The 26,880-nt window shown below is 46.9% G+C and overlaps 1 protein-coding gene across 1 annotated transcript in view; it reads right to left on the minus strand.

Annotated features, from left to right (window-relative positions):
* The window catches only part of Tmem273 (transmembrane protein 273), a 39,450-nt gene extending 13,012 nt beyond the window's left edge, over positions 1 to 26,438 (minus strand). The window contains exons 1-2 of the mRNA XM_045137803.1: positions 26,368 to 26,438; positions 1,003 to 1,056 (exon numbers count right to left, since the gene is read on the minus strand). Of these exons, the coding sequence (XP_044993738.1) occupies positions 1,003 to 1,056; positions 26,368 to 26,413 (100 nt within the window). The 5' untranslated portion in view covers positions 26,414 to 26,438. The remainder of the gene's footprint in view (positions 1 to 1,002; positions 1,057 to 26,367) is intronic.
* Between the last annotated feature and the right edge of the window lie 442 nt (positions 26,439 to 26,880).

Here is a 26,880-nt window from a genome sequence, read left to right on the forward strand (position 1 = left end):
TGTCCCTGCCTTACTTGCCCCTGTGTTAATTCCCTGATTCATCTACTGAGTGTGTATAAAGTGCTTGCTACCTGGTGACCCTGAAGACCCTTCCTTATCTCCGAAGGGCCTTGAGCCAGCCAAGACAGACAAGCCAAGAGCTCATGGTAGGGCCACATGACAAGCCGGGCTGGTGTGGGAATCCTGGAGTGGAGAGCCTTCCCAGAGGAGGTGATATGGCCACAGCTCGCAGGTAATGTGAGCCCCTGAGGTGAGGAGGCAGGCACTGTGCCGCTAGAGGGATGTACAGTGAAAGCCTGGACCCATAGTTACAGCATGGGTCACTGCAGGTACTAGAACTGCCCCTTAGGAACAGGGGGCACTCCAAAATGGCCTTTATGACTCGTGTTCCTTCTGAGGACAGGCTGTAGTATAGGAGTTTGTTGGGAGCTATGAACCAAACCTCGGCCATGTTAACAGAAACCGCCACATAGCAAGTTAAGTTTCTACCTCCTCACCTAATATTCAACTACCAGAAACAAAGACTGCCATATAGCAAGTTAAGTTTCTACTTCTTCACCCACTATTCAACTACCAGAAACAATGGGATCGTACACCTGGCTAAACACTCCCCCATCCTGCCGGTAGCTGATGAAGACACAAAGGCATTGCGGTTTAACCAGTAAGTCTGTGATCTTTGCCCTAACCACATACCCTTCCCCCTACAACTCCTTGCCCTGACCACGTCCCCTTCCCTCTACAACCCTATATAAACCTACGTGGAAAAAACAAAATCTTGAGGCCTTGACAAACACCTGGCACGGTCTCCTTCTTGTGTCTGTTTGCCTTTTTTCACTTAGGTTAGCTTCTCCTCGAGTCCTTGTTTAACTCCCCGCTGCCCGGGGCAGGAGTCCATGAAGTGGCCTTACAGGTGACATGCTGACCAGCACCCATGCCTGCTCTTTAGAGGATTTCCCTCCTCCCCTCAGCTCTGTACACACACCAAGCTGGGATTCCACTTACCGATTTCAGCCCCAGCAGGCTTGCCTGTTGCCAACACTTGAGCTCCTCCAACATCTGCAGAGAAAGAATGGCAAGCCTGGCTAAAACTCAGAGGTGGATTGGAGCACAGGGCTGAGATCCAGCCAGAAGGTCACAGACCAAATGCAAGTCCCCCCCACCCTCATTCAGCCACACCCCTCCAGAGCTCAGTGAGATTGTTTGCCAGTCTTGAGGCCTTGCTAAGATCCAAAAAAATAAACTGACTTATCCAGTTAAAAAAATAAACAAAAGATGGACAAGGAATGTAGGGTCCAGTTTTCTGAGTCAGTCAAATTCGAAGAATCTCCCCTCCAACAGGACTTGAGTTAATTAGAACTCATTTCTTTGGTTTGGTTCCTTCCTTCCTTTCTTTCTTCCTTCCTTCCTTTCTTTCACTTTTTTCTTTCTTTCTTTTTTTTCACAAGGTAAGATTTCACTCTGGTCCAGGCTGACCTGGAATTGACTATGTAGCCTCAGGGTATCCTTGAATTCACAGCTATCCTCCTACCTCGGCCTCCTGTGTGCTGGGATTAAAGATGTGAGCCACCAAAAATAAATCCAGATATGGAGCAAAACCCCTGCAGGGCTCAGCAAGCCACTCTGCAGCGTTTCCAAGGCTCCTGCATAACCCCAATCTGCATCTCCTCACTCCCACAGTCCCCTCTTCATCCAATCAGACAACCCCTGCTATCGGGCCAGTCCTCCTGCCAGGCCCGGTCTGCTCACCTCTCCTCCTTTGCCTGTCCCTGACTCTGTGTTGCATCCTCCCTGACACCTCATAGGTCAGCAGCCCCTGCTGGGGACTGTGTGACCCTGTGCTTTCCTGACCTGACTGACCAAGCTGATATTCACTTAGCATTTACATGGTACTGCTGTGTACCGAGAACCAGCCTAGACGATGCTCAGTGACTGACCCCCTTCCTCTTGCTGGTCTGACGCATAGGAAATATCAACAGAAACCAATGAATGAATGAATGGCCCAATCAATCAATTAACCAGTCAGTCAATGGTGCCCGTACAGCATGGCCACCACGGGGCTGCCTCACATTTCTAGCCAGGGCTTGAAGCCCAAGTTCAGGAGACACTGTTCGCAAGCAGGCCGGTGGTCTCACAGATGGCCAGAGGGGACTGGATGAGGAAAGTGGGCATTATTTGGTCAGTTGTTTTTTTTTTAATTTTTTTATTTATTAACAGACACAGAGAGAAAGACAGATAGAGGGAGAGAGAATGGGCGCGCCAGGGCTTCCAGCCTCTGCAAATGAACTCCAGACACGTGCGCCCCCTTGTGCATCTGGCTAACGTGGGACCTGGGGAACCGAGCCTCGAACCGGGGTCCTTAGGCTTCACAGGCAAGTGCTTAACCGCTAAGCCATCTCTCCAGCCCTTGGTCAGTTATTTTGAGACAAGGCATTAGGTGTGGTATAGGCGTTGTTACATTTAATACAGCCACAGCTCTGTGACATTGGCCCTGTGATCACTGACATTTGATGAATAAGGGATCAGAGATACTGAGGTCTTAATAATATGCCCAAGATCCAAAAGAAGTAGAAAGTGACAGGGCAGGTCACCTGAACAAACTAGCAGTATGTTGCAGTCCCTCCCCTATCTGTGGGGAATATGCCCCAGACCCCCAGTGGATACCTGAAACCTCAAAGTCCTAACTCCATGCCCCTCCTCCCCCACCATTGCCTGCAATAACTGATTTTGCTTGACCTCTGAAACCCCAGTAAGCTTCATTACACTGACTCTTAACATAGTCTCTCCAATAAGTACACACCTTGGCATAGCAAGAGATTAACAATAGCAAATAATAAAGTAGAGTGGGGCTGGAGAAATGGAAATGCAAAGCCAAAGAGCCCATGTTCGATTTTGTTAGGACCCATGTAAGCCAGATGCATGAGGCATGCATCTGGAGTTCGTTTGCAGTGGCTAATGGCCCTGGTGTGCCCTTTTGCTCCCCTTATCCTCACCTCTTTCTCTCTCAAATTAAGTGTGGTGGCGCACGCCTTTAATCCTAGCACTTGGGAGGCAGAGGCAGGAGAATTGCCATGAGTTTGAGGCCACCCTGAGACTACATAGTCAATTCCAGTTGAGCCTGGGGTAGAGTGAGACCCTACCTCGAAAAATAAACAAAACAAATTAGAGTGATCATGACAAATTACTACAAAAACGTTGCCTAAAAATTATGTTTATTCCTGGGATTTTCCCATTACAACTTTCAGATCATGATAGACTGCAGATGACTGAAACCCCGGACAACCATACTACCAGTGAATGCGGCATGACACCAAAAACATCAAGGTCAATGAGCAAGTGAACCCCGGCCTCACTCTCTTGTTTTGCTCCCAGGCAAAGGCAAGAGGAGAATGTACTTCAAGCAGGTGACTGGATTGGGAATAACCAATCTTCCCAGTTTATCTCCCAGGAGCTGCCTCCTGAGCCCTGACTTCATGAGGGTGAAGGGTGCAGAGACCCCACTGACCCACGCAGCAAAGACCTGTTGTTAGCCAGCCGTCCATGTCCGCTGGCCACCCTCGGCAACAGACAGCATGACGGAACTCTACAGGGGACCACTGTGTCCTCTGTGCTTGGTGGAAAAGGGGGATCATCATTACAGTACTGGATTTTTTTTGGTGACCACTTGGTGGGGGGAATGAAGCCAGGGGAGGCTGAAACAAAAGCTCACAGCCCTGATCCCAAAGTACCTTCTGGAAACTCACCAACTTCTCTTCCCTACGGAAGACAAGCTCACATACACACACCGCTGTGCGCAATGACCTCAGTTTTGTCTGAATGCTGAAGCCCCCCCCAATAAGTTTCATTACACTGACTCTTGACACTTCTTTAAATAAATCCTGCAACTCCAACTAGATTGAAACATATCTCTAGCATGAGCCAAGGCTCGTTACTGGATGTAATGGCTGTGAATGGGGTCAGGATTTGGGAATACCCTAGCTTCAGAGCCACCAGAGGCATCCTCTCTTCGGGTCACCTTGCTAACGTGGCAGTCTCTCTGCCATTACTCTGCAGATGACAGGAATGTGGGGGGTGCTCCAGTGGAGACAGCCCCCTAGGGGTCAGCTTGCCCCTGCCCTCTCACACATTGGTTCCTGTCTCTGGGAATTTTCCCCACTTAAAACCTGGGCTTATTGGTTAAGGCGCTGACCTGTGAAGCCTAAGGACCCTGGTTCAATTTCCTAGTACCCACGTAAGCCAGATCAACATAGTGGTGCATGCATCTGGAGTTCATTTATAGTGGCTAGAGGCCCTGACATGTCCATTTTTTTTCTCTCTCTCTCTCTTTCTCCCCCATCTGTCTCCCTGTCTCTCCCTCACATTAAAAAAAAAAAAAAAAAGAACTTGCCAGGTGTGGTGGCGCACGCCTTTAACCCCAGCCCTCGGGAGGCAGAGGTAGGAGGATTGCTGTGAGTTCTAGGCCACCCTGAGACTCCATAGTGAATCCAGGTCAGCCTGGGCTAAAGTGAGATCCTACCTCGAAAAGAAAAAAAAACTTTTGGCTATCAGCATGAGGCTTATGTCAAGAATATGTCAGCATGAGATAAAACTGGAACAAGGAAATAAGGACATGGGTTAGAAAAGAGAAACAGGAGCCGACAGTAGGTGACTCACCATCCGAAAGGGACTAAAAGGGGGAAAACCCTAATGTGAAACAAAAAAACCCAGAAAACCAATTGTGCCCTCTTGGCCGCCCCCACAGCAGCCACTTCCTGCTTTCTTGGGCATCCTTCATCAACCCAGCGTCAGGCTCTATCCTTTCTGCTAGGTCTTGAGAGCAGGGATCCGAGGCGAAAGGATTCAGCTCAGCCCCTATAAGTGCCTTTTGACACTGTTCTCCAAGCCTTGGGGCTTTCCACTGATCCCTGGTCTTCCAGTCTGGAACTCCTTCCCCCCTTTCAATTTGCATTAAGACTGAGTCAGAGCACGGAGGCCGAGGCCGACCTCTCCTGGCGAGGGCAATGTCCTCTAATTCCTGCTAGCCAGCCTTATGGCCACTCGGCGGCAGCCTTTCTCCTCCTCGGGGAGAAACAGCCACAGCCCCGGCCTGCGCTCCCCCATCCTCTTGGGAGCTCTAACCTTGCTCTCTAACGAGCTTGAATAAGGATCCATCCACTGCTGTGAGATCCGCCTCCTGCCGGGGTCACCAGCCTGGGGGAGTCCCTCCTGGGCCATAGACCTCCTGGAAGGCCCCAGCTCTGCAAAGCAGCTGGAGGACGGATGGCCCCAGCAAGACTTGTCTGCCAGCAAAACCAGAGGATTACAGAATGCCCTGTTCTGCCCTGGAACCTGTGAGATCCCAGGAGAAACCCTCTCCCCCACCGCCACCACCACCCCCAACGCCACCCCCACTAAACTAGCAGGAGCTTCGGAGCATGCGCTGGGCAGGAAGAAGGAGAGGCTCTGAGACCCAGGGGATGGTCCATGAAGGATCAAGACTGCTGTTCCTGGTTCGGGGGGAGGAGGAGGGAGAGGAGGAAAGGTGTGATCCAGGGACTCTCTCATGATTCCCCAGGAGACATTAAGAGGCACATGTGCCACCTCCTGCCACCAGCCTGGTATAATAGGATGGTATAAATGTCCTTTAGAACTTGTAGTTCAAGGAACTTAAGGAAGCAGCTGAGCTGCTGCCTCCCACCCAGAGGAAGAGGGCAGGGCTGCCAAGAGAAGTGTGCAGAAGGCGCGGCTTGGACTGCCCATCTCCATTGGAATCTGACCCTCTAAGAGCCCATCCCTGGCACCCAGGCTTCCCTGGTCTATCCACCTGTTGGGCCCGCCCTGGCTGGGGGGCGGATGCTTTTTGCCACCCTTATTTGGGCAGAAACAGGCCTTGTGACTCCCAGTTGTGGGCTAGTAGGCATGTGAACACTCAGATGTCATTCTATAAGTATCTGAACTAAAAATAGGGGTGGCTGGCCCTAAGTGTTTGTCAATTGATGCCTGGCCGCATTCATCTTGGGACTTAAACATCGGGAGGGTGGTTCTAACTTTAGATCTCATGAATTCCAACATTCCCAGCTATAGGAAAAGATGTCACTTGTCAGGACCAGCATCCACGCTGTTCACACAGAGTCCACACATAAACAAGGTACCTGCCAGGTGTTTAGGAGAGATCAAGAGCCCTCAAAGACCGGTGCCCCCCCGCCATAGTAGTATAGAGGATGACAAAAAAAGAAAAAGAAAAAGATGACTGTCACCTTCCTACTGTGAGGAGGACCCAACAAGCTGAAAGAGTGACTTGTGGCGGGTGAGGTGGGTGTCTGCCGAGAGGCCGGCCCACCACCCTTGTGACCCTCTGTCTGCTCACTGCATCTTGGTGTTCCTCTAGGGAACCATCTAGAGGTGATTCTTACCAGGGGACTGGCTCAGGGATGGCTCTATGAGCCATACCTATAGCTAATGACCTAGGAGGTGACAGTCCTGGTGAAGAATCAATGAGATCTGGCTGGCGAGATGGGGAGAGGAGTGGAAAATTCTGGTTGCAAATGAGGAACTAGATCTCAGGGCTGCAGCTAAGCCTCCAGGCCTTTACACACGCTGCCCTTTGACTTAGTGCCTCTCCTGGGTCTTATGGAAAGTTCTTCCACATCTTTAAAAGATTTAGCATGAAAGAAGTCCCCCCGTGGCTTTGTTGGTCTAGGACCGCTGATGTCACCTTCTCAGACCTCTCCTCTTGCCTAGTTGCTCCGTGGCATCAAGGGCATGTGGGATGCAAAGCGAGCCGTTTCTCCCTAGGGCCAGGGTGACACCCTAGGCCCCGTGAAGCTTGGATTCTCATGCTGGGAGATATGGGCAATGGCGGGAGGCACTCCTGAGCTGTCTAAGAAGTCACCCCCAAAACCACTGAAGGCTAACCCAGAAGTGGCTTGAGGGGATAAGATCAAGGTTACAATCCTGAGTGAGGTGGGGGCCTTAGAAGTCAAGTTCAACCACAGAGCCAGGTGAAGGCATTGCACATGTGACCCAGGCAAGGGCTGTGAGCCCTCAGGGCCAGGGCCTGCTGAGCTGAAGCTGGGACTCTGCAGTGCACCAAAGAGAATCCGAAAGACCCTGAACACACAGAATCGAATTGACAGTTCCCTGGGCTGCACCTCACTGTTTGATCTTTCGCTTTGCTCTCCTCCTGGGAAAATGGGGACACAAGACCCTGGCGATTAAGAAGGAATTACCAGAAACGCCTTTTCCTCTCGGCCCTTTGCTCCTGTCTCCCAGCAGTGTCAGCTGACCTCGGTGGGCAGACAGGACACCAGCTGGGCTTCTCTAGCTCTGCCCGTTCGGACGGTTAGGTAGTGGCAGCACCTTCCTTTCCTCACAGCCCACAAGCGGGTAGGCATGGGCAGTAAGCAAGGCTGGCAGCTCCAGCTCTTCTAGTGCTCTGTCTGCGGGGCTGTGTGCAGCTGGCAATCACACACAACTGCCCTGGGGTCGTACCTCCGCCCTGGTCCCAGCACAACACCCAGGATAGTTGGGTTGACCTTGGTCACGTGGTCCTTTCCCTCCCACTGTCTATGTGGCTTCCGCTAAGGTCAAGAACCTTCTGGCATACCTAACTTGCAGAAACCTCAGGTGCCTCATCACAAGCCCAGAAACCACCTGAAACAGCTCTTCCTGGGCCACCCTCTTCCTGTCTCAGCCCAACTTCCGGTAAACAGGACATCCCACCCCCCTCCCATGGCTCTTTGGGCACCGTTCTTTCTCTGGAAGGAGCTAGAATGAGCTTGGAGCAAAAAGAAGGCACAGGAGAAAGAAGAGAGAGGGCTTTGGGAAAGCATGGGGCACCATGGATTCCCCCCCACACACACACAAAGACACACACAGAAAGAGAGGCCCCAAGGACCTATAGCAAGCTCCCGAAGCACACATTTAATCAAGGGCTCCCAGCCCCTGGCCCTACCTAACGCCCAAGAAGATGGGCAGTGAGTAGGAGATGCCAAGCCTAGAGACTCCTGACAATGCATGAAGTCCACCAAGACTGGACAGCAAGAAGACCCATCCTGGGGTGTCAGGAAGCTATGTGAGATTATTATTTAAGTTAAAGACAAGGGATGGAGGGATGGCTCAGTGATTAAGGTGCCTACCTGCAAAGTCTACGGACCCAGGTTCGATTCCCCAGGACCCACGTCAGCCAGATAGATACACAAGTCGGCGCATGCGTCTGGAGTTAGTTTGCAGTGGCTGAAGGCCCTCAAGCACCTGTTCTCTCTATCTCTATCTGCCTCTTTCTCTCTCTCTCTTGCTTTCAAATAAAAAAAATCTCAAAGCCAACAAAAAATTTTTAATTAGTTAATTAATTAAAGACAAAAAGAACAAGGGCAGCCAAGATGAGGCAGTGGGCAGGGGCAATGAAGAGGAAGCAGGAATGCAGGAGCCTTGGGAGGTGGCCCAGAGCTTGGGACCTAAATGCCAGCTGAGCAAGGTCAGAACTGTCCAGGGCACTGACAGAGAGGCTACCAGCACTATGGCCCATGGCAGTCCTCAGACAAGAAGAGAGGACAGTCCTAGAGCTAACCTTGAGAGCATGTTGTCAAACTGCCCATACCTCTCCTCGGGGCTGGAGGGCTTAGCATTGCCCACATTGTGCCCACAGGGCTGTGTCTCTGTGTCCTTCCCTTGATCCATGCCACCTGGTAAGTGGAAGGTGTCTGAGTTCTCAATGTCACTGATGGTGCTGCTAGCCAAGACACGGTTACCTTCAGCAGGAACAGGAAGCAGAGGGCCACTAAGCAGCTGGGGAGGCCGGAGGAGGCAGGGGAGCTTGAGTGAGTGCCTCCAACTTCCAGAAACAGCGCCATAATTAAGAGGAAAACAATAATGGTGGGTGACCAGACAGCATCAAAACCTGTGCCCACGTCGCTTTCCCGAGCAATCTGTGCTAATTAATTCTTAAAGATTCACACACAGGGATCCAAACACTGAGCTCCCAGAAGCCAAAGCAATCAATACCTTTTCAGCTAATGGAAGAGCTGGAGGCTGGACCTGGCTTGGGTCTGAGGTAGAACCAAGGGCACTCTTGGTATGGGGATTCTTGCAAAAATGGAGGACTTGTGGGGTGGCTGGGTCCCTTCTGCCCAGAAAGGGAAGCATTTGGTGTGGGGACACTGAGTCCTACCTTCCAAAGGAGCTGCTACAGGCTCACAGGAGATGTAGAGCAGAAGAAAGAGGCTCCGGCTGAGCTCATGAAGGGGGGGGAAGTGCCATCCACCGAGGGCTGGGCACCTGCCAGGCCTTGACTCACTGGGGAGTGGGTTTGATCCATCTATGAACCCCCTCTGCACCTCACTCTTTCTCTGAAAAGACCTAGAAAGGCCTGAAAGCCTTCTTGTGACCAAGGGCAAGGACAGTAGGTCACGGGAATCGGAAAGGATGTTCAGGAGGATGTGTGGAAGCAAGACTGCCCATTCTGCCATTTTCAGTGGCCTTAAGCTGGGTATAATGTGGCTCTGAGCTCATTTGCCACAATACAGTGTGGCAGCTGTTCCCTTGGAGGTGTATGCACGCCCAGAGGGGAGACAGATGAGATCTGTCCTTCCTCTAGTGAAGCATGCCACTTGAAATAGTGTTCCCTGATTTTCTGGGCAGAATAGGGAATGGAGCGCCCCAGGAATCAGCTCCAGGGCAGGTGCTCAAATCGGGAGGCATTAAGTGGCTGGTTGAAGCCTCTGGAAGCCTGTGCAATCCCCCTGCGGAAGGGCCCATGGGTCCACACTGGAGCTTCGCCCCAGCAGGCCTGCTCTAGAACCAACGCACTTCAGGCCTGAGCAGGCCTGTTCTAGAAAGAACCTCACCTCCGACCCAAACAGACTTGTTCCAGAGAGAGCCTCACCTCAGACGTGAGCAGGCCTGTTCTAGAATGAACCTCTCACGCAGGGGCCGCCTTTGCAGCCAGAAGGAGAAGGCGGAAAATGGGCAGTGCAGAATAACTAATTAATGATGGCAGAGCATCAGGGAAGAGGAAAGCGGTGCATAACCGCTAAGTGGTCGGGTTATTATTATTCATGCAATATTCATCCTGGGCTCTTTAGCCTTAGGAAGCTTCGCTTGGAGCCCTGGGGGACCTGCTGAGGGAGCTCATGCCAAGGAGCGGGGCTGTGGGATGACAGCTAGCCTGGCCCACAGGAAGGGCCATGACTTGCAGAGAAAGAGGCAGTGAGCCGCCCATATCGAAGTGCTTTGGCAAACCCCGGGGCTGGTTGTACTAACTGCATACCTCTGCTTACCAAGGGAAGCTGCTGAATGAGCCCGGCTATGCACTGAGCAGCATACGCCAACTGTCTTGTTCAAGGCAGCACCTGACAATCATCGAGCCCAGGGTGTGCCACACACTTAAACGTTTAAGATATCAATCTAGTCACTAGCTCTGGCTGGCTTATGTACCTCTTCACTCAGGGCCATGCATTCTACTTCTCAGGGTCTTCTTCTGGAAGTGGAAGCTTGGCTCTGACAAATGCACCCCACCCCCAAATCATAGCAGCGGCGACGGCAGCAGAGCAAGAGGAAGCCAGTTTTGTCCCCAGTTGCCTAGAATCCCCAGAGCATCCAGGATTGGAGACAGAGCCTACTGCAGGCAGATCCCTCAATGGGTGCTCTTCCTAACCCCTAGCTTTCCCCTAGACATCTGGGCAGTGCTGAGTCATGCCCCCCTCCCCAAAGGTGACCATGTAGAAGAAAAAGGAAACCTCACTCTCTGGGTATCTGGTCTGTCTGCTGGTGGCTAAAATAAAGGCACTCTCTCCCTCCTTTTCTAGTTGCCAGGGCAACTAGGATTTCCCTTGCTCCCACACATGGCCTTTGCTTTCTGCTGGGCAGGAGGAGGCAGGCGCACGTGTGCCCCTCCTCATAACTGGGTGCTGACCAAGTTCCTGGGCTCTGCAAACATTTGCTGGCAAGATCAAAAAGAGAAATCAACTTTGAGGAGCCCCATAGCAGCTTGGGGGGGGGGTGGGGAAGGGTCCTTTCATGATACATACCTGTTTAGACTCACAGGCCTGCACATGAGCCATGCCGGGTTTGAACTCGGGTCTGCCTGGCTCTGGAGCAGGGAGGGTGGGGAATTACCAGTTAACCAGAATTGACTTCCATCACATATGGCCGAATGGTCAGGACTCCCGTGCAGTGCTCTTCTCATTGAGCCCTCCTCCCTGTTTAACTAACCAAGGCCGCCGTCACACAATGCTGTAACTCATCCCGCCCAGTGGTGCACTGAGCCTAGGCCTGGACTGGCCACCAACTGTGACAGAAGTAACTACTCAGCCGTGACGTACTCCACCTTGGCCTACACACTGCTTCACACAGGGAAGCAGGAGTGAGAGGGGGGTGCCCGGGACTCAGTACCAGCATAGCCCCCGTTGGCATGAGCCCCGGCAAATCCACCAGCTTTCCCTTACCTGGATGGTCTGGTTGCCTCTCCTGGGAAGCGTCCCTGCCTCTAGTCCCCTTGGAACTCTACAGCAAGGCATCCTTCCTAAGGCTTATCAAAACCCTGCAGCTTATGCCGGGCGTGGTGGCGCACGCCTTTAATCCCAGCCCTCGGGAGGCAGAGGTAGGAGGATCGCTGTGAGTTCGAGGTCACCCTGAGACTCCATAGTGAATTCCAGGTCAGCCTGGGCTAGAGTGAGACCCTACCTTGAAAAAACAAAAACAACAACCGAAAAAAAAAACAAAACCCTGTGCTGCCCTCTCCTCCGCCCTCAGCAGGGGCAGCCTCTCCCCTTTGATCCTTTTTTTGATTCATTCCCACACAGAGCTCCTTGAAACAGGTAACGCCACTTCATGGACTCACTGACTCACAGACCAGTGTGAGTTACGAGGCACGTAGGTTCTGGGTGGTGGCCCTGAGAGACCAGAATCCTTCCCTGACCCAGGTAACAGTAGAACAGGGGACTGAGGCATTTCCATGGTCCTGAAGGGCTGCCATAAACACTCCATAGAAAAGAGCCTATGAGGAGGCCTGGAGGCTGGATAGAAACATGAATGTTCTGTGTGGCTAGGGAGCAGGAGTCCCGGGGTAGTGGAAAAGGAGCTTGAAGCTAAACTGACTGACGCACTAAGTCACTGTCAGCGTTAACTGCTAAGGAGTTGAACTCACCTGTCAGCAGCTGAAGGAATCCCAAAGAGAGAACTGTCTGGGGGGACCCAGAGAGATGATAAGAGGGAAGGACAGTTTAGACTAGAAGAGAGTAAAACAGAGCTCATGATTAGGGTGACCTGGCTACATGATTCATATGCATATTGATTCATAGACATGTTTTGAAAGATTGCTTTGAATCATACAGACTGCACAAGCTGTCACGTCCTGCTTCTGTAAACTTGCTGCCCTCTTGCTCGCTCAGCCCTATCCTGGCTATGAACACTATAAAATGAAAGTAAGATCTCAGCTTAACACTGAAGTTAATTTGGGGAGCGATCCCAACTTGGGTCCCCGAGAAATAAATTCCTGTATTTTCACTCATGCTAGCATTGGAGTGATCTTTCCAAAAAGTTCCGCAACGCCAGGGTAGGGTCCAAGACACGGCACAGCCCAGAGCTAGGAACACTGTGGTGTATGCTCACAGTATGAGCACTGGTGTGAGCAGCAGGCCAGAGGCACGTTCAGTTCACACTCGGTAATGTCTCCCAGACCTGTCAGTGTGGAGCAGGTCTTCTCCTCTATCCCTCCTTCACGTCAGCATTTAACCCTCCGCTTGGCAACCATCCTCCCACAGTCCGCTTCCTGGATTTGAGCCTGACCCACTTATCTTGGTGTCCCAACAAAGTCTAGTGAAAATCAGGTACATGCTTAATCAAAGAGAAAGCTGAGTGTGTATGTGCCCCGGTCCTGCTACAGTACATGACACATTCCTGAATGTTAGAGCTATGAAATCAAACAAATGCTTTGTATAGGAAGGGGGAGCAGCCTGTAGGCCTCGCTCCAGAACCCTCACTTCTTCCCCTAGAGACGGAAGTGTTGATGCTGCGGCCAGAGGGGTTTGCACAGGTCCGGCCAGGTGTGTAAGTGGGTGCAGCGTGGCTACAGGCTGAAATTTCCCAGCTGATCGTCTGTTTCCTGAAGGAGTGAGCAAGCAAATTGTCTTTGCTGAGAAGCATTCACCAGTATTTAATGAAACCCAATTTAATAAAAGGGGTAAGTAGTTTCAAGCCCTGGTGGTGGATGATGGGGGTTTGAAGGTGACAGACATTCACATTCACTACTGAAGAAGCATAGACAGTTTAACTGAGGAGCTAGTGAGACAGTCTGCTGAGCTGGGTGCCAGGCGGACCAGCTCAGCTTGCCTTACACCTCAGCCATGGCTCTCACAGAGCCTGGGGACCAGGGACGTCTCCAGCAGGCAGTTCGCCTAGGTGGCCCTTTCTTCCTTCATCCCACAGGGCATTGGCCTTTCACAAGTTGATTGGATCCATAGACAAGGAGCTTGCATACATGGAGGGCTAACTGTACTCTAAAACACTGTTGGCAAACCAGAGGTAGGTACTGAGAACTGAAAACAGAATAAGAGGAAAAATAAAATATAAATTGGCAGATTAATTGACCAAAAACCCCAAATAATGTCATTAAGTGTATGTAAATGGCCTAAATTCACCAATTAAAAGATTTAAAGAGTGAACTTTTTTGCTTATTTATTTATTTATTTATTTGTTTGAGAGTGAGAGGGAGAGAGAGAGAATGGGCATGCCAGGGCCTCCAGCCACTGCAAATGAACTCCAGATGTGTGCGCCCCTTGTGCATCTGGCTAACGTGGGTCCTGGGGAATAGAGCCTCAAACTGGGGTCCTTAGGCTTTACAGGCAAGCACTTAACCACTAAGCCATCTCTCCAGTCCAAGAGTGAACTTTTTTAAATGATCAAATTACACCCTGTCTACAGGCAACTATGAATATGACAATAGAGGTAGATTAAAAGTAGCCAGTCACGACGATGCAACACCTTTCATCCCAGCACTCGGGAGGCAGAGGTAAGAGGATCACTGTGAGTTCGAGGCTAGCCTGAGACTACATAGTGAATTACAGGTCAGCCTGGGCTACAGTCAGACACTACCTTAAACCGCCCCCCTGGAAAAAAATAATAAAAGGGTAAAAAGATAACCCATGTAAACATGAACTTTAAGGAGTAATCATATTAATATCAGATAAATCTCAAAGAAAATTACCATGATATTATATGACAAAGGGGTCAATCCACAAAGAAGACATAATAAATCTAAATGTCTATGAATCAAGGTAATAGAAGAGCAAAATAAGTGAAGCAAAATCACCGAAACTGAAAGGACACACAGACTAATAACCGTTACTGTTGGGGATTTCAATATCTCCCCACTCAAGAGTTCACAGGACAACTGTATACCAACAAATGAATATCAACACCGATACAGAAAGACTGGCAGACATACTCTCAAGAAACATTTACTGAACACTCTACCCAGCTAGCACAATGCAAGTAAGGTTAACATAGACTGTTTTCTACATATTCCCCAACACTTTTTTTTTTTTTTTGAGGTAGGGTGTCATTCTATCCCAGGCTGACCTGGAATTCACTAAGGAGTCTCAGGGTGGCCTCAAACTCACACCGATCCTCCTACCTCTGCCTCCTGAGTGCTGGGATTAAAGGCGTGCGCCACCACACCCTGCTTACCCCAACACATTTAAAACGATTGAAACCACACAGCTCTGGTTGCATTCTCTGATCGAGATGGAATCAGCTGGAAGCTGATAACATAATGATAGTGGACATAGTGAATATAGAAGCTAACATTTCTGAATAAATAATCTACATACCAATGAGGATGTAGATTTTCTTTTCTTTCTTTTTTTTTTTTTTTTTTTTTTTGGTTTTTCAAGGAAGGGTCTCGCTCTAGCCCAGGCTGACCCAGAATTCACTATATAGTCTCAGGGTGGCCTTGAACTTACTGTGATCCTCCTACCTCTGCCTCCTGAGTTCTGGAATTAAAGGCGTCCACCACCACACCAGGCTTTGAATTTCTTTTTTTGTTTGTTTGCTTTTGTTTTTCGAGGTAGGGTTTCACACTAGCCCAGGCTGACCTAGAATTCACTCTTTATTCTCAAGGTGGCCTCAAAGTCACGGTGATCCTTCTATCTCTGCCTCTCAACTGCTGAGACTAAAGGCATGCACCACCATACCCAGTTTAGATTACATTTCTTAACTGAATGAAAATAATACATCAAGATATGTGTATCATAATTAAAATAGTCCTGAAAGGTAAATTTATGGGACTAAATTCTTGGAAAAAAATATGTCAGTCCATAATCTATAATACCACCAAAAGAATTTAGGGAGGAAAACAAAATTCAGTCAGAACAACAAGAAGAAAGTAAATAATAAGGAAAATAACAGAAATTAATTAAATTGGGGTTGGATAGATGGTTTAGTGGTCAAGGCTCTTGCCTGCAAAGCCTAAGGATCCAGGCTAGATTCTCTAGTATTCACATAAGCCAGATACAGGTGGTGCATGTGTCTGGAGTTCTTTTACAGTGACTAGAGGCCCTGGCATATCCATTTTCTCTCTCTCCCTCTCTCTCTCTCTCTGTTTGTCTATTTTTTTTCTCTCTCTCTCAAATAAATTAACAAAACATTTTTGAATAAATAATTCAATTAAATTGAAAACAATCAATGAAACAAAGAATTGGTTCTTTGGGAGAAGGCTCAGCAGTTACAGGCACTTGTGTCTAAAGTCTGCTGGTCTGGGTTCAATTCTCCAGCCATCCATTTAAAGGTGGACGCAAAAATGGCACAAATTAAGTTGGATGTGGTGGTGCATACCTTTAATTTCAGCACTCAGGAGGCTGAAATTAAAGGATCACTGTAAGTTCGAGGCTACCCTGAGACTACATAGTTCATTCCAGGTCAGCCTGAGTCACAGTGAGACCCTACCTTGAAAAAAAAAGGCACAAATCACTGACATTCATTTGCAATAGCAAATGTTGTACCCAAGCATGTACACACACACAATAAATAAATAAAATAAATAAATAAAAATTTAATACAGTAAAAAAATAAAAATCAATCTAGTTGAAAAACTTATGGCAAAACTAACAAAGAAGAGAAACTATCAATTACCAACATGAGGAATAAAATAGGACTATCACTCCAGACTCTGGAGATACTAAAATGATGTTGATTATAGCAACAACGCTAATTAACAATACCAAAAGAAAATGTCATGAAATACTCCACACACAAAAATTTGTCAGTTTGGAAATATGAACCAATTTCCTAAAAAGCACAAATCACAAAACCTCAACAACTTAAACCAGATAAAGTAACCCTAAGATTCACTAAGGAAATTAAACTCATAATTTATAAACTCCACCCACAAAGTTTCATAGGAGAATTTTGTAGGATTTAAAGAATTGTAATCGTCATCCTAAACAATTCTTTTCTAAAGATAGAAGAAGAGGGAGTGTTACCTAATCATGTTAATGGATTTTAAAATTAGCATCACCCTGATACTAAATCCTGACGAGGGCAATACAAACAAACACACCACAGAGTGTACCTCGTGAATATGGTTGCAAAAGCCCCTCAGCAATTGGCAGGAAGAATGCAGCACCATGAAGACAAATTAATCATCGTGGCCAGGACATAAGACTGATTCACTGTTTGAGAAATAGTCAATGCCACCTATTGTACTAATGGTCACGTGATCGCATGAGCGATACAGTAACACTCTTGACAATCTGTGCTTACTAATCACAAACCCTCTTGGAAGACCAGGGCTGGAGGGAAATGTCTTCACCTTCATAAAGACCATCTACAAAAATGACTTGCAACTTACATCCCAGTAACTGGTGAGAAGCAAGCTGCTTTCACACTAAGACCAGAAACAAGGCAAGAATATCTGTTGTCACTTCTTCTTAGCTCATAACTAGTTCTTGTCAACCCAACATGATAAGAAAAAGAAATCAAAGCCCCACTGCTCAGAAAGGAAAAATAGAAGAAATAAAACTGACCCCATCCACAGATAATATGATGCCTTAAGAAGAAAATTCCAAGAGATCTAAAACTAAATGAGTTTAACAAGGGTGGAACATGAGATCAACACACCCAAACCAACTGTACTGCTTTAAAGCCACAGCCACACAGAGAAGAAAACATTTGAAATATAAATTACAGACTCTTGAAAAAGGCTTAGGTGCAAGTGCAATTGTACATATTTTATATGTGTAAGTACACATTTAATAGGCTAAAACTCTACAATAGTGAAGAGAAATAATAAAACATATTATAAATGGAGACACTCACAGCTCCTAGGAAATGCAACTAATAAAGATGTCAGAGCTCTCTAGACTATATTAGACCTTTATGCAAATCATATTGAAAAAGCCCCAACAAGTTCTCCTGTATATACCCAAAGAATATTCTCAAATTTACATGGAAAGATAATGGAACTAGAATTGCTAAGAATGTTTTTGGAAAGAAAAAATAAAATAGCAAGGTCCACTATACAATGTAGTGATGTTCCATATCTGTAGGAATCAAGACTGGATTAGTGGCAGTGGGACAGACACATGGCTCAACGGAAAAGAGGACCAAAATAGTGCCCACACATGCAGACAACTGCTTTTGGACAATGCAGCAGAATCATCAACAGAGGAAAGAGTGATTTTCAACCAACTATGCTGCAGCAACCAGAGACTCATAGACTAAAAAATACAAAGCATAATACAGAACAGTGCAGCACAGTATAGTACAGCATAACACAGTGGTATAATATACGATGCTCCCGGACCTAAAGTCTTACCTAAAATATCTTCCAAGGCTCAGGGTCCATTGCAGAAGCAGTGGTGGAAAGAATGTAAGAGCCCAAGGAAGGGTAGGACTCCCTACAACGTGCCCCTTTGGACACAGAATGGCCTGGTTATACATGACCTCACAGTGCCTGACACTACCTACATAAGACCATCATAATAGGAGGAAAAGATGATGACATCAAAATAAAAGAGAGACTGAGAGGGGGAGGAGATATGTTAGTGGAGTTTCAAAGGGGAAAGTGGGGGTAGGGAGGGAATTACCATGGGTTATTGTCTACAATTATAGAAGTTGTCAACTAAAAAAAAATCAAAAAAGAAAAGGATCACAGATTTAAATGCAAAGCAGAAAAAAGTGTATGCTTTTTGGAGAAAATCTTGAGAACTTAGGTCTTGGTATCTTCTCTAATCTGGTATCGAAAGAAAAATCCTTGAAAGAAAAGCAAATCATGTGGCACATTTATACAATGGAGTTCTACTCAGCAGTAAAGAAAAATGAAGTTATGAAATTTGCAGAAAAATGGATGGACCTGGAAAGGATTATACTAAGTGAGGTAACCCAGGCCCAGAAAGCCAAGCGCCACATGTTCTCTCTCATATGTGGATCCTAGCTACAGAAGATTGGGCTTCTGTGTGAGAATGAAAATACTTAGTAGCAGAGGCCAGTAAGTTAAAAAGGAGACATAAAGGGAAGAGAAAGGAAGGGAGGAGGGTACTCAATAGGTTGATATTGTATATATGTAAGTACAATGATTGTGATGGGGAGGTAATATGATGGAGAATGGAATTTCAAAGGGGAAAGTGTGTGTGTGGGGGGGAATTACCATGGGATTTTTTTTTTTATAATCATGAAAAATGCTAATAAAAATTTAAAAAAAGAAAAGAAAAGCAAATCAGTAAATTAGACTTTATTTTTGTCCCATGAAACACCTTATTAGGAGAAAAGATAATAGGCTGGAGAGATGGCTTAGCAGTTAAGGCACTTGCCTGCAAAGCCAAAGGTCCCAGGTTTGATTTCCCAGGACCCAAGTAAGCCAGATGCACATGGTAGTGCATGCGTCTCAAGTTCATTTGCAGTGGCTGGAGGCCCTGTGGTGCCCATTCTCTCCCTCTCTCTTTTTGTTAAAGAGAGAAAAAGACACAGAGAGAGAGAGAGAGAAAGAGAGAGAAAAGATATGCTGCGGGACCAGGAGAAAATATTTGTAGGCTGCAATTTGATAGGTAATATTCAGTTCAAGTCTAATAGACATCAAAAGCTCTTGAAAATTAACCATAAACCATCCCCCACCTCACCCCCCAAAATCTCAACAAGTAATCCAATTAGAAAAGGGACAAAAGGCAGGAAGGGAATCTACTCTTTTTCTGTGTAAAGACATTTCTCCTGCCTGCTGAGGGTCGCAGGCAGCCTGATGCTGGCTGACTTGCTCGGAGGCCCTGGTGGATTGGTTTTCTTTTGTGTCTTTGGGATGATTTGTTAGTCAGTGAAGGAAAATGAATACACCAAGAATTCTTCCTCACAAACATCCACTCACCACACAATTCGAAACCATTGGCTTGGCAGGAAACTGGAACAGGGGAAAAGCTGTCAGGAAAGATTTCTACAAAGATCTCAGGGACTAAGAGCCAAGGAATAAAGTGATGACTTTGACTTGTAAGATAAAAACGAATTTAATTCTCTTTACCCGGGCCTCTGCCATCTTTTCATTATAAATTAAGGCAGGGAAAAAAAAAGCCTCTCTCTCTTCAATAACTCTGGCTCCTTCAGTGAAGAATGTTTTAGGCACTGGAACGTAATTAAAGTGATATTGTATTTCTTTTATTCTCATGATTATAATAATACATAGATTTCAGCAGATGCTTTCCAATAGCATTAAAACGAAGACGGATGGCTGGCATTTCCATTGGAATTAGAGTCCATAGGAATAGTCATATGGAAGAATTTGTAGAAGGAAGATGAAGACTTCTAATAAAATGCCTAGGAATTTAACCCGGTGTTTTCAACAGCTAGTCTTAGGTCAATTGCTCTGAAAAACGTAAAAATATTGATCAGTTGGGATTTAAGGAACAATTGTGATGACTGTCATCCAAAATCTACTTCTGAGCCTTTAATTAGTCATAAGACCAAGAGTACTTTGAAAAGAGAGAGAGAGAGAGAGAATTTGGCTTTTCTCACAAGGTCTGAGCCTCCAGACATGAGGCTCAGAGAAAGATGACAGCTTTGGCCATGCCACTTTTTAGTAGGAAATAGACAGCTTGAGTTAATCATTAGTGAATATCAGGCAAACGTGGTGGCACACGCCTTTAATCCCAGCACTCGAGAGGCAGAGGTAGGAGGATTGCTGTGGGTTCAAGGCCACTCTGAGACTACATAGTAAATTCCAGATCAGCCTGAGCTAGAGTAAGACCCTACCTCACAAAACAAACAAATAAAAATCATTGTCCTGAGCCCAGACAGAGGCTATGCAGATATTTCAGCCCATAGAAGACTAATCTGGCATGGCTACACTGGGTGACAGGGGCCCTTCCACAGGATCAGTCCTGGGATGGATGGTAGCCAGCCACCCCTGGAAGTATCACAATATGGTCCTCAGATTACATGAAGGTATTGTGTGGATGTTGAAGTTCCCAAGGCTGATGACCGTACTATGGTTATATGAGAGAATGTTTCTATTCTGTCTTTATTTGTAATTGACACATGATATGTGCTTATATTTATGAGCACAGTGTAGCAATTCAACACACAACGTGCCATCATCAGATAAGGGGAAATGACAACTCTGGTTATTTTGAAATGGATCATAACTTGCTGCTCACTGTACTTACATACTGTGTTGCAGAACTACTTCCTCCCATCAAAGTGTGTGGTGGTACATGTTCTGCCACCCTCCTCTGCCACCTCCGCTTCCCTTCCCACCTCCAGTAACCTCTGCTTTGCTCTCTCATGAGGTTGACTCTTTTAGGTCCTATACATAAGTGAAAGCAAGCAGTATTTTACCTCTCTGTACTTGGCTTACTTCATTTAATGTCTTGTTCTCCAGTTCCACAATGATCAACAAAACACACAGTGATATATTTAAGGGTTGAAGAAAATCATATATATAATCATCAAATGTTTTATAAAATTATATACATATAGCATGTATGTGTGTATGTGTAGAGAGAAAGAAATATAGATGCTGCAAATGAAGTAACTCTTCTCAGTGTCCAGCATGTTATTTTTATTCCTGCAACTTTTAAAAAAATTTTTTCATTTGTTAATTTGTAGGCAGAGAGAGAGAGAGAGAGAGACAGAGAGTATGGGCACACCAGGGCCTCTAGCCACTCTAAATGAACTCCATATGTGTGTGTGCCCCTTTTGTGCATCTGGTTGTACATGGGTACTGGGGACTTGACCTGGGATAGTTAGGTTTTAACTGCTGAGTCATCTCTCCGGTCCCCATTCCTGCAACTTTTAAGTTGGGAATTAAAATTTGAACAAAACAGTTTCAAAGTCATGAAGAGTTTTCATGATAACATGAAAGCTCTGCCACTTGCCTGGTCTATGATCACTGTGAGATACGTTTTGTGGGCCCGCAGTTCCTTCATCTGTCGAAATGGGCCTGATTATAAAATATCCACTTTTGGGACTGTTTCTGAGAGGCGAAGAGGTGAAGAGGTGACCAGGAGACAAGTACCACACAGAAGGCAGAGGGGTTGAGTCTCGGGAAGCAGAGTGTCACTGTGCTTTTGAGGAAAGCTTCCCAAGAGAAATCAAGGAACGAGAACTCCGAGCTAAGGTTCCAACAGCAGCAACAGAGGCTGCGAACTTTCCTATGTGTTATCCAGACCCATTAACCATTGTAAATAACATAGTTTGACATGATGCAAATATAGATCTAAAACCACAGCCCAGAATAAGAAGCCCACTGACAGTTCAAATATCTCATGACTCCATAGTCACTGATGCCTACCTACATAAGACCTGCATAATAGGAGGGGAATAAGTGATCAAAACAGAGGAGAGACTAGTTGGAAAGAAGAGGTTCAGTGGAGGGGAGATTTGGGAGGGTTTAAAGAGAGGGTTGTGGGAGGGTAATATATATATATATATCTTTCTCTGAAGTAAATAAAAATAAAGTACAAAAAATTATTCTGTAATATATATATATATAAAAAGGAAGCCTGGTATGGCGGTTTGATTCAGGTGTTCCCCATAAACTTAGGTGTTCTGAATGCTAGGTTCCAAGCTGATAGAGATTTTGGAATTAATGCATCCTGGAAGCAGTGTATTGTTGGGGTCAGGCTTATGGATGTTATAGCTAATTTCCCCTTGCCAGTGTTGGATATGGTACACCTTATGTTGGCCAGGAGGTAATGTCTACCCTCTGCTCATGCCATCATTTTCCCTGCCACCGTGGAGCTTCCCCTCGAGCCTGTAAGCCAAAATAAACCTCTTTTCCCACAAGCTGCTCTTAGTTGGGTGATTTCTACCAGCAATGTGAATGTGACTACACCAGTAAAGTGGTACTGAGGAGTGAGATTGCTGCTAGACACCTGATTGTGTGGCTTTGGCCTTTTGGAGCTGATTTTCAAGAGGAATGTGGAAGGATTTGAAACCTTGGCCTAAGAGATGCCTTGCAGTGCTGTAAGTACAGCTCGATGGACTATTCTGGTCAGAGTTGAAAACCTGAATGCAGTAAGAACTATGGACTATGATGTTTGGCTTATGACGGTGAGAGAGAGCTTTGCTTGGACTGGGCTAGAAGTTTGTGTGAGAAGCTTGCTCTTGTGCCCACGTCCTGAGAAGTTGTGCAGGGTTGCTTTGCGTAGAAATGAACTGGTGTAAGAAGAGGGATATGGCACAAACAGAAAAATCTTTGGGTGAACTGCTGCCCATTTAGCTGCAATTGAGAGATCATAACCATTGAGACTGGGCCAACACCTGTGCTGGGGCAACAGGAAAAATAGAGACTCTTTTGAAGGGGCCTGAGTGTTCAAGAAGTTTCCTGTTCTTCAAAGTCTGCTTTATTCCCCCCTAGATTAACAAATTGGCACCCTACCTGGTTTATGGAGTATAAGAAATGCAGGAAAGAGAAGGTCATTGAGTTTGCAACATGGTCTTGTGTTTTGGAAATTGCCATGGGCAGTGTGAAGCAGGTTTGCTGGATGCCTGCATGGAGACCCCATGGGGCCATGAGGATGAACTGTGGATTACAGTGGAGATGCCAGGACCATGAGATGGCTGCTAAGGAAAGCTGCTGGCCCTGATGAATTTTTTCAGGATTGTGAGTAGCCTAGCTGGAGGGATGGAACTGGAATACCATAGACTTGTTGCTGGTTAGAATTATCAGACTTGGAGATTTGTCATTGACTAGAGTTGTTGGACTTGAACTACAGAGTTTGATGTTTTCCCTGTTTAAATCATGCATCACTTGAGTATTTATTTGCTATGCCCAATGCCATCTTTTGCAGTGTGAATGTTTATTCTGTGCCATTATGGGTTTGCGGGGGAATTTTTTGGTATTATGGCTCAGTTAAAAGATCTTGGACTATGGGATGTTTGAACATCATTGGGATTGATAAAAACTATGGGGGCTTTTAAAGTTGGACTGATTGCATTGGATATTATGCTCCATGTATGGATATCGGTTTATGGGGACCAGGGTCAGAATGTGGTGGTTTGATTCAGGTGTGCCCTATAAACCGAGGTGTTCTGAATGCTAGGTTCCCAGCTGATGGAGATTTGGGAATTAACGCCTCCTGGAGGCAGTGTATTGTTGGAGGCAGGCTTATGGGTGTCCTAGCCAGTTACCCCAAGCCAGTGTTGGGCACACTCTGCTGTTGGTATGGTACACCTTATGTTGGCCAGGGGGTGATGTCCACCCTCTGCTCATGCCATCATTTCCCTGCCATTGTGGAGCTTCCCCCTCAAGCCTGTAAGCCAAAATAAACCTCTTTTCCCTACAAGCTGCCCTTGGTTGGGTGACTTCTGCCAACAATGTGAACCTGACTACAACACTGGTGGAAAGCAATTTGGAAACGTGCATTGAAGAAAACTGTGGCTGTGGACATACACAGCAATGTCCCCTCCACAGGTGTCTGCTGGGAAAATGGGTGTTCAAGAAAAAGGGCACAGAGGGACCAACACAGCATAGGTGACTGGTTGAAAAGCTAGAAACAATAAAAATTCCCTCCTGAGCTGGAAATGTAGATCAGTATCGACAACTTTCCTAGCATGCACAAAGCCATGGATTCAAACCTCAGCATGTGTACACATGCACATACACACTCACACACACACACCCCTAACAAGATGGAATTCCTGGACCATGAAGTCCCAACCTCATGCACAAATTACAGGTGACAGAGGTTCCTCTTCAGAGTCACAGTGGGGACTGAACAAGCCAAGGTAAATTTCAGAGAGCACCCGGTGCATCAGACACACTCAAAAATGTTATTTTTTTTCCTCCTTTTATAATTTTTCCATTCAAGCATCTTAAAATTTAACATCTGCAGTTCTTTGAGATGGATCATGTATTTATAGCATGTTCGTTTTATTCATTGGGTTTCCTAAACTCAACTTTCTTTTTGGCCCTTGAAACAAACTCCTTTGTGTCTCTATTTAAGCCCAAAACCAGAAAGTGAGGTTAGAACTTCTCACTTCTGCCTCCATCAGTAGGCAGTCACACTTTGAGTTTAGCTGCCCAGTGCACCAGTAATCACCACTTGCTGGTACCCGCCATCCCTTCATTGTCCCTGCCAGGGACCCATGTCCACGTGTGAACCAAAAGACGTCCATCTTGGCATGCTGACTCCCAAGATCCAGGTCTTCCCTAGCCCTGCCTGGTGCAGGCCCGCCCATGGGAATTCCTTTAACCCATGCGCAGGCTACTCCAGAGACATGACGACATTTGAGGGTAAGTTCTGGAAAAAAAGCATCTTTGTGTAGACAGCTGCTGCCTTTTCAAGGAAATAACAGTTGATGATGTCAAAGGGGACTTGGTGAAGTAGTGTGAGTCCGTCCATCTTTGCACAGTTCTGACTGTTTCGCTGAATCCCCTTCTCCAGTTCTCTGGTTTTCTATCATTTCTCCCTTTCTATTGGCCCACTCTGCTATTGGTTTCAGCCTCTCCATTTCCATCCTTCTTGCAATGTGCAGCAGGAAAGGTGATTTTAAAAAATAAAGATGGGGGCTGGAGAGACAGCTTAGCAGTTAAGGTGTTTGCCCGCAAAGCCTAAGGACCCAGGTTCGATTCTCCAGGACCCATGTAAGCCAGATGCACATGGTGACACATGCATCTGGAGTTCATTTGCAGTGGCTAGAGGCCTTGGTGCACCCATTCTCTCTCACTCTCTTTCTCTCTCTTTGTCTGTCTTTAATAAAAAATAAATAAAAATAAAATATCCTTTAAAAAAAGAAAAAATAAATCAAGACAGGCTGGAGAGATGTCTTAGCAGTTAAAGAGCTTGCTGGCAAAGCCGAAAGACTCAGATTCAATTTCCCAGGACCCATGTAAAGCAGATGCATATGGTGGCGAATGTGTCTGGAGTTCATTTTCAGTGGCTAGAGGCCCTGGTGTGCCCATAACCTCTCTGCCTGTCTGTCTCACAAATAAATAAAATATTAAAAAATAAATAAATAAGGATGTCATGGGCTGGAGCAATGGCTCAGTAGTTAACTGTGCTCTCTGCATAAGCAAGAGGGCATGAGGGGTCCTGGGACTGCCAGAACTCGAATTTCTAGATCCCATGTAAACAGTTGGGCATAACCCCTGTCTCTCAGGGGAGCAGAGGCCCAAGGATCACTGAAGGCTCCAGAATCAGTAAAGAGACTCCAGCTCAAAACAAGAGCTGGTGGAAGAGGCGTGGAGCAGGATACCCAGCGACATTCTGCTCTGACCACCACAGGCAAATGCCCGCATAGGCAAGCATATGGGGTGACACACCATGCCATAGGTGAATGCCCCCTCTACAGGTCTCCCTCTTTCTCTTACACACACACACACACACACAGAGAGAGAGAGAGAGAGAGAGAGAGAGAGAGAGAGAGAAAGAAACACGAAGATGCCATTTGGTCACAGGGCCCATTCTACTACTTAATGACACCCAGTAGGCGCCCAGTCACTCTGAGCAGAGCAGCAGACAACTTGCCTGTGTTTTCTCTTTCTGTGTAATTATCTTGATTTGAGCCAGCTACGATTCTCTCAATTCTCTCACAAGCCTATAGAGTAAACTCTTTTCTCCCATTTCAATGGCACAGAAACTGAAAGTCAGAGAGAGAGTGTCATTAGCATATTCTAAGTTGCCAGTGATGGAGCCACTGTTGAAAACCATTCCTCTCGATCCCAAGACGGAAACTCTTGCTGCTACATGATCTTTCCTAATCCTCCCTGAGGCCAGGAACATTTATTTGTAAGCTGCAACTGAAGTGGAACAAGCAAGGCAGATCCAAGTCAGAAAGGCCATCTTCCCAGAGAGGTCCCTGCTTTACACGCAAAGCCCTGTGGACCCCCTAGTCCCCAGTTTATATTTCTTAGCCCACCTGGGCTAGTGTAAAGTAACATCAGCCCCGTGTCCACAGCCACCCACTTACCCATGAGGAAGAGGAGGGCTCTTAGTATGCAGACCCTTGAGCTCATGCTGGTCCCCCGAGGCTCCTGGCAAGGCAGGCAGTGAACTGTGTGACCCCCAAGCTTCCAGGGTCAGGAACCAACAGACAAGGAAGTGACAGAAAAGGAAGGAAGCCGCCACCACAAGGAGCAGGGCCTCCCTCTGCGGGCAGGAGCGAGGGAGGCCCCCGCTGTTTGTTGGGTGTCTGCAGAGAGGTCAAGGGAGCCCATATACTGCAGTGAGGGGCCACCATGCGGGGCTGGAACAGTCACTGAAAATGGTGCCCCGAAGACCTGCTCAGGGACTAAGGCATGAATGATGTGGAGGCTCTTTCTTGCCCAAAGATCCACAGAGCCTACTCTTTCATCCAGCCACTGTATGTATGCCAGGAACCGTGCTGAGACCAGAAGAGTCTCTTCTTGGAGTCACAGGTTTTGTCGTTTCCTTGCAATGCTGAGCATCAAACCCAGGGCCGTGAGCGTGCTGGCTGTACCGC

Source organism: Jaculus jaculus, chromosome 18 (genome assembly GCF_020740685.1).
Source record: "Jaculus jaculus isolate mJacJac1 chromosome 18, mJacJac1.mat.Y.cur, whole genome shotgun sequence".
NCBI classification, from domain to species: Eukaryota; Metazoa; Chordata; class Mammalia; order Rodentia; family Dipodidae; genus Jaculus; species Jaculus jaculus.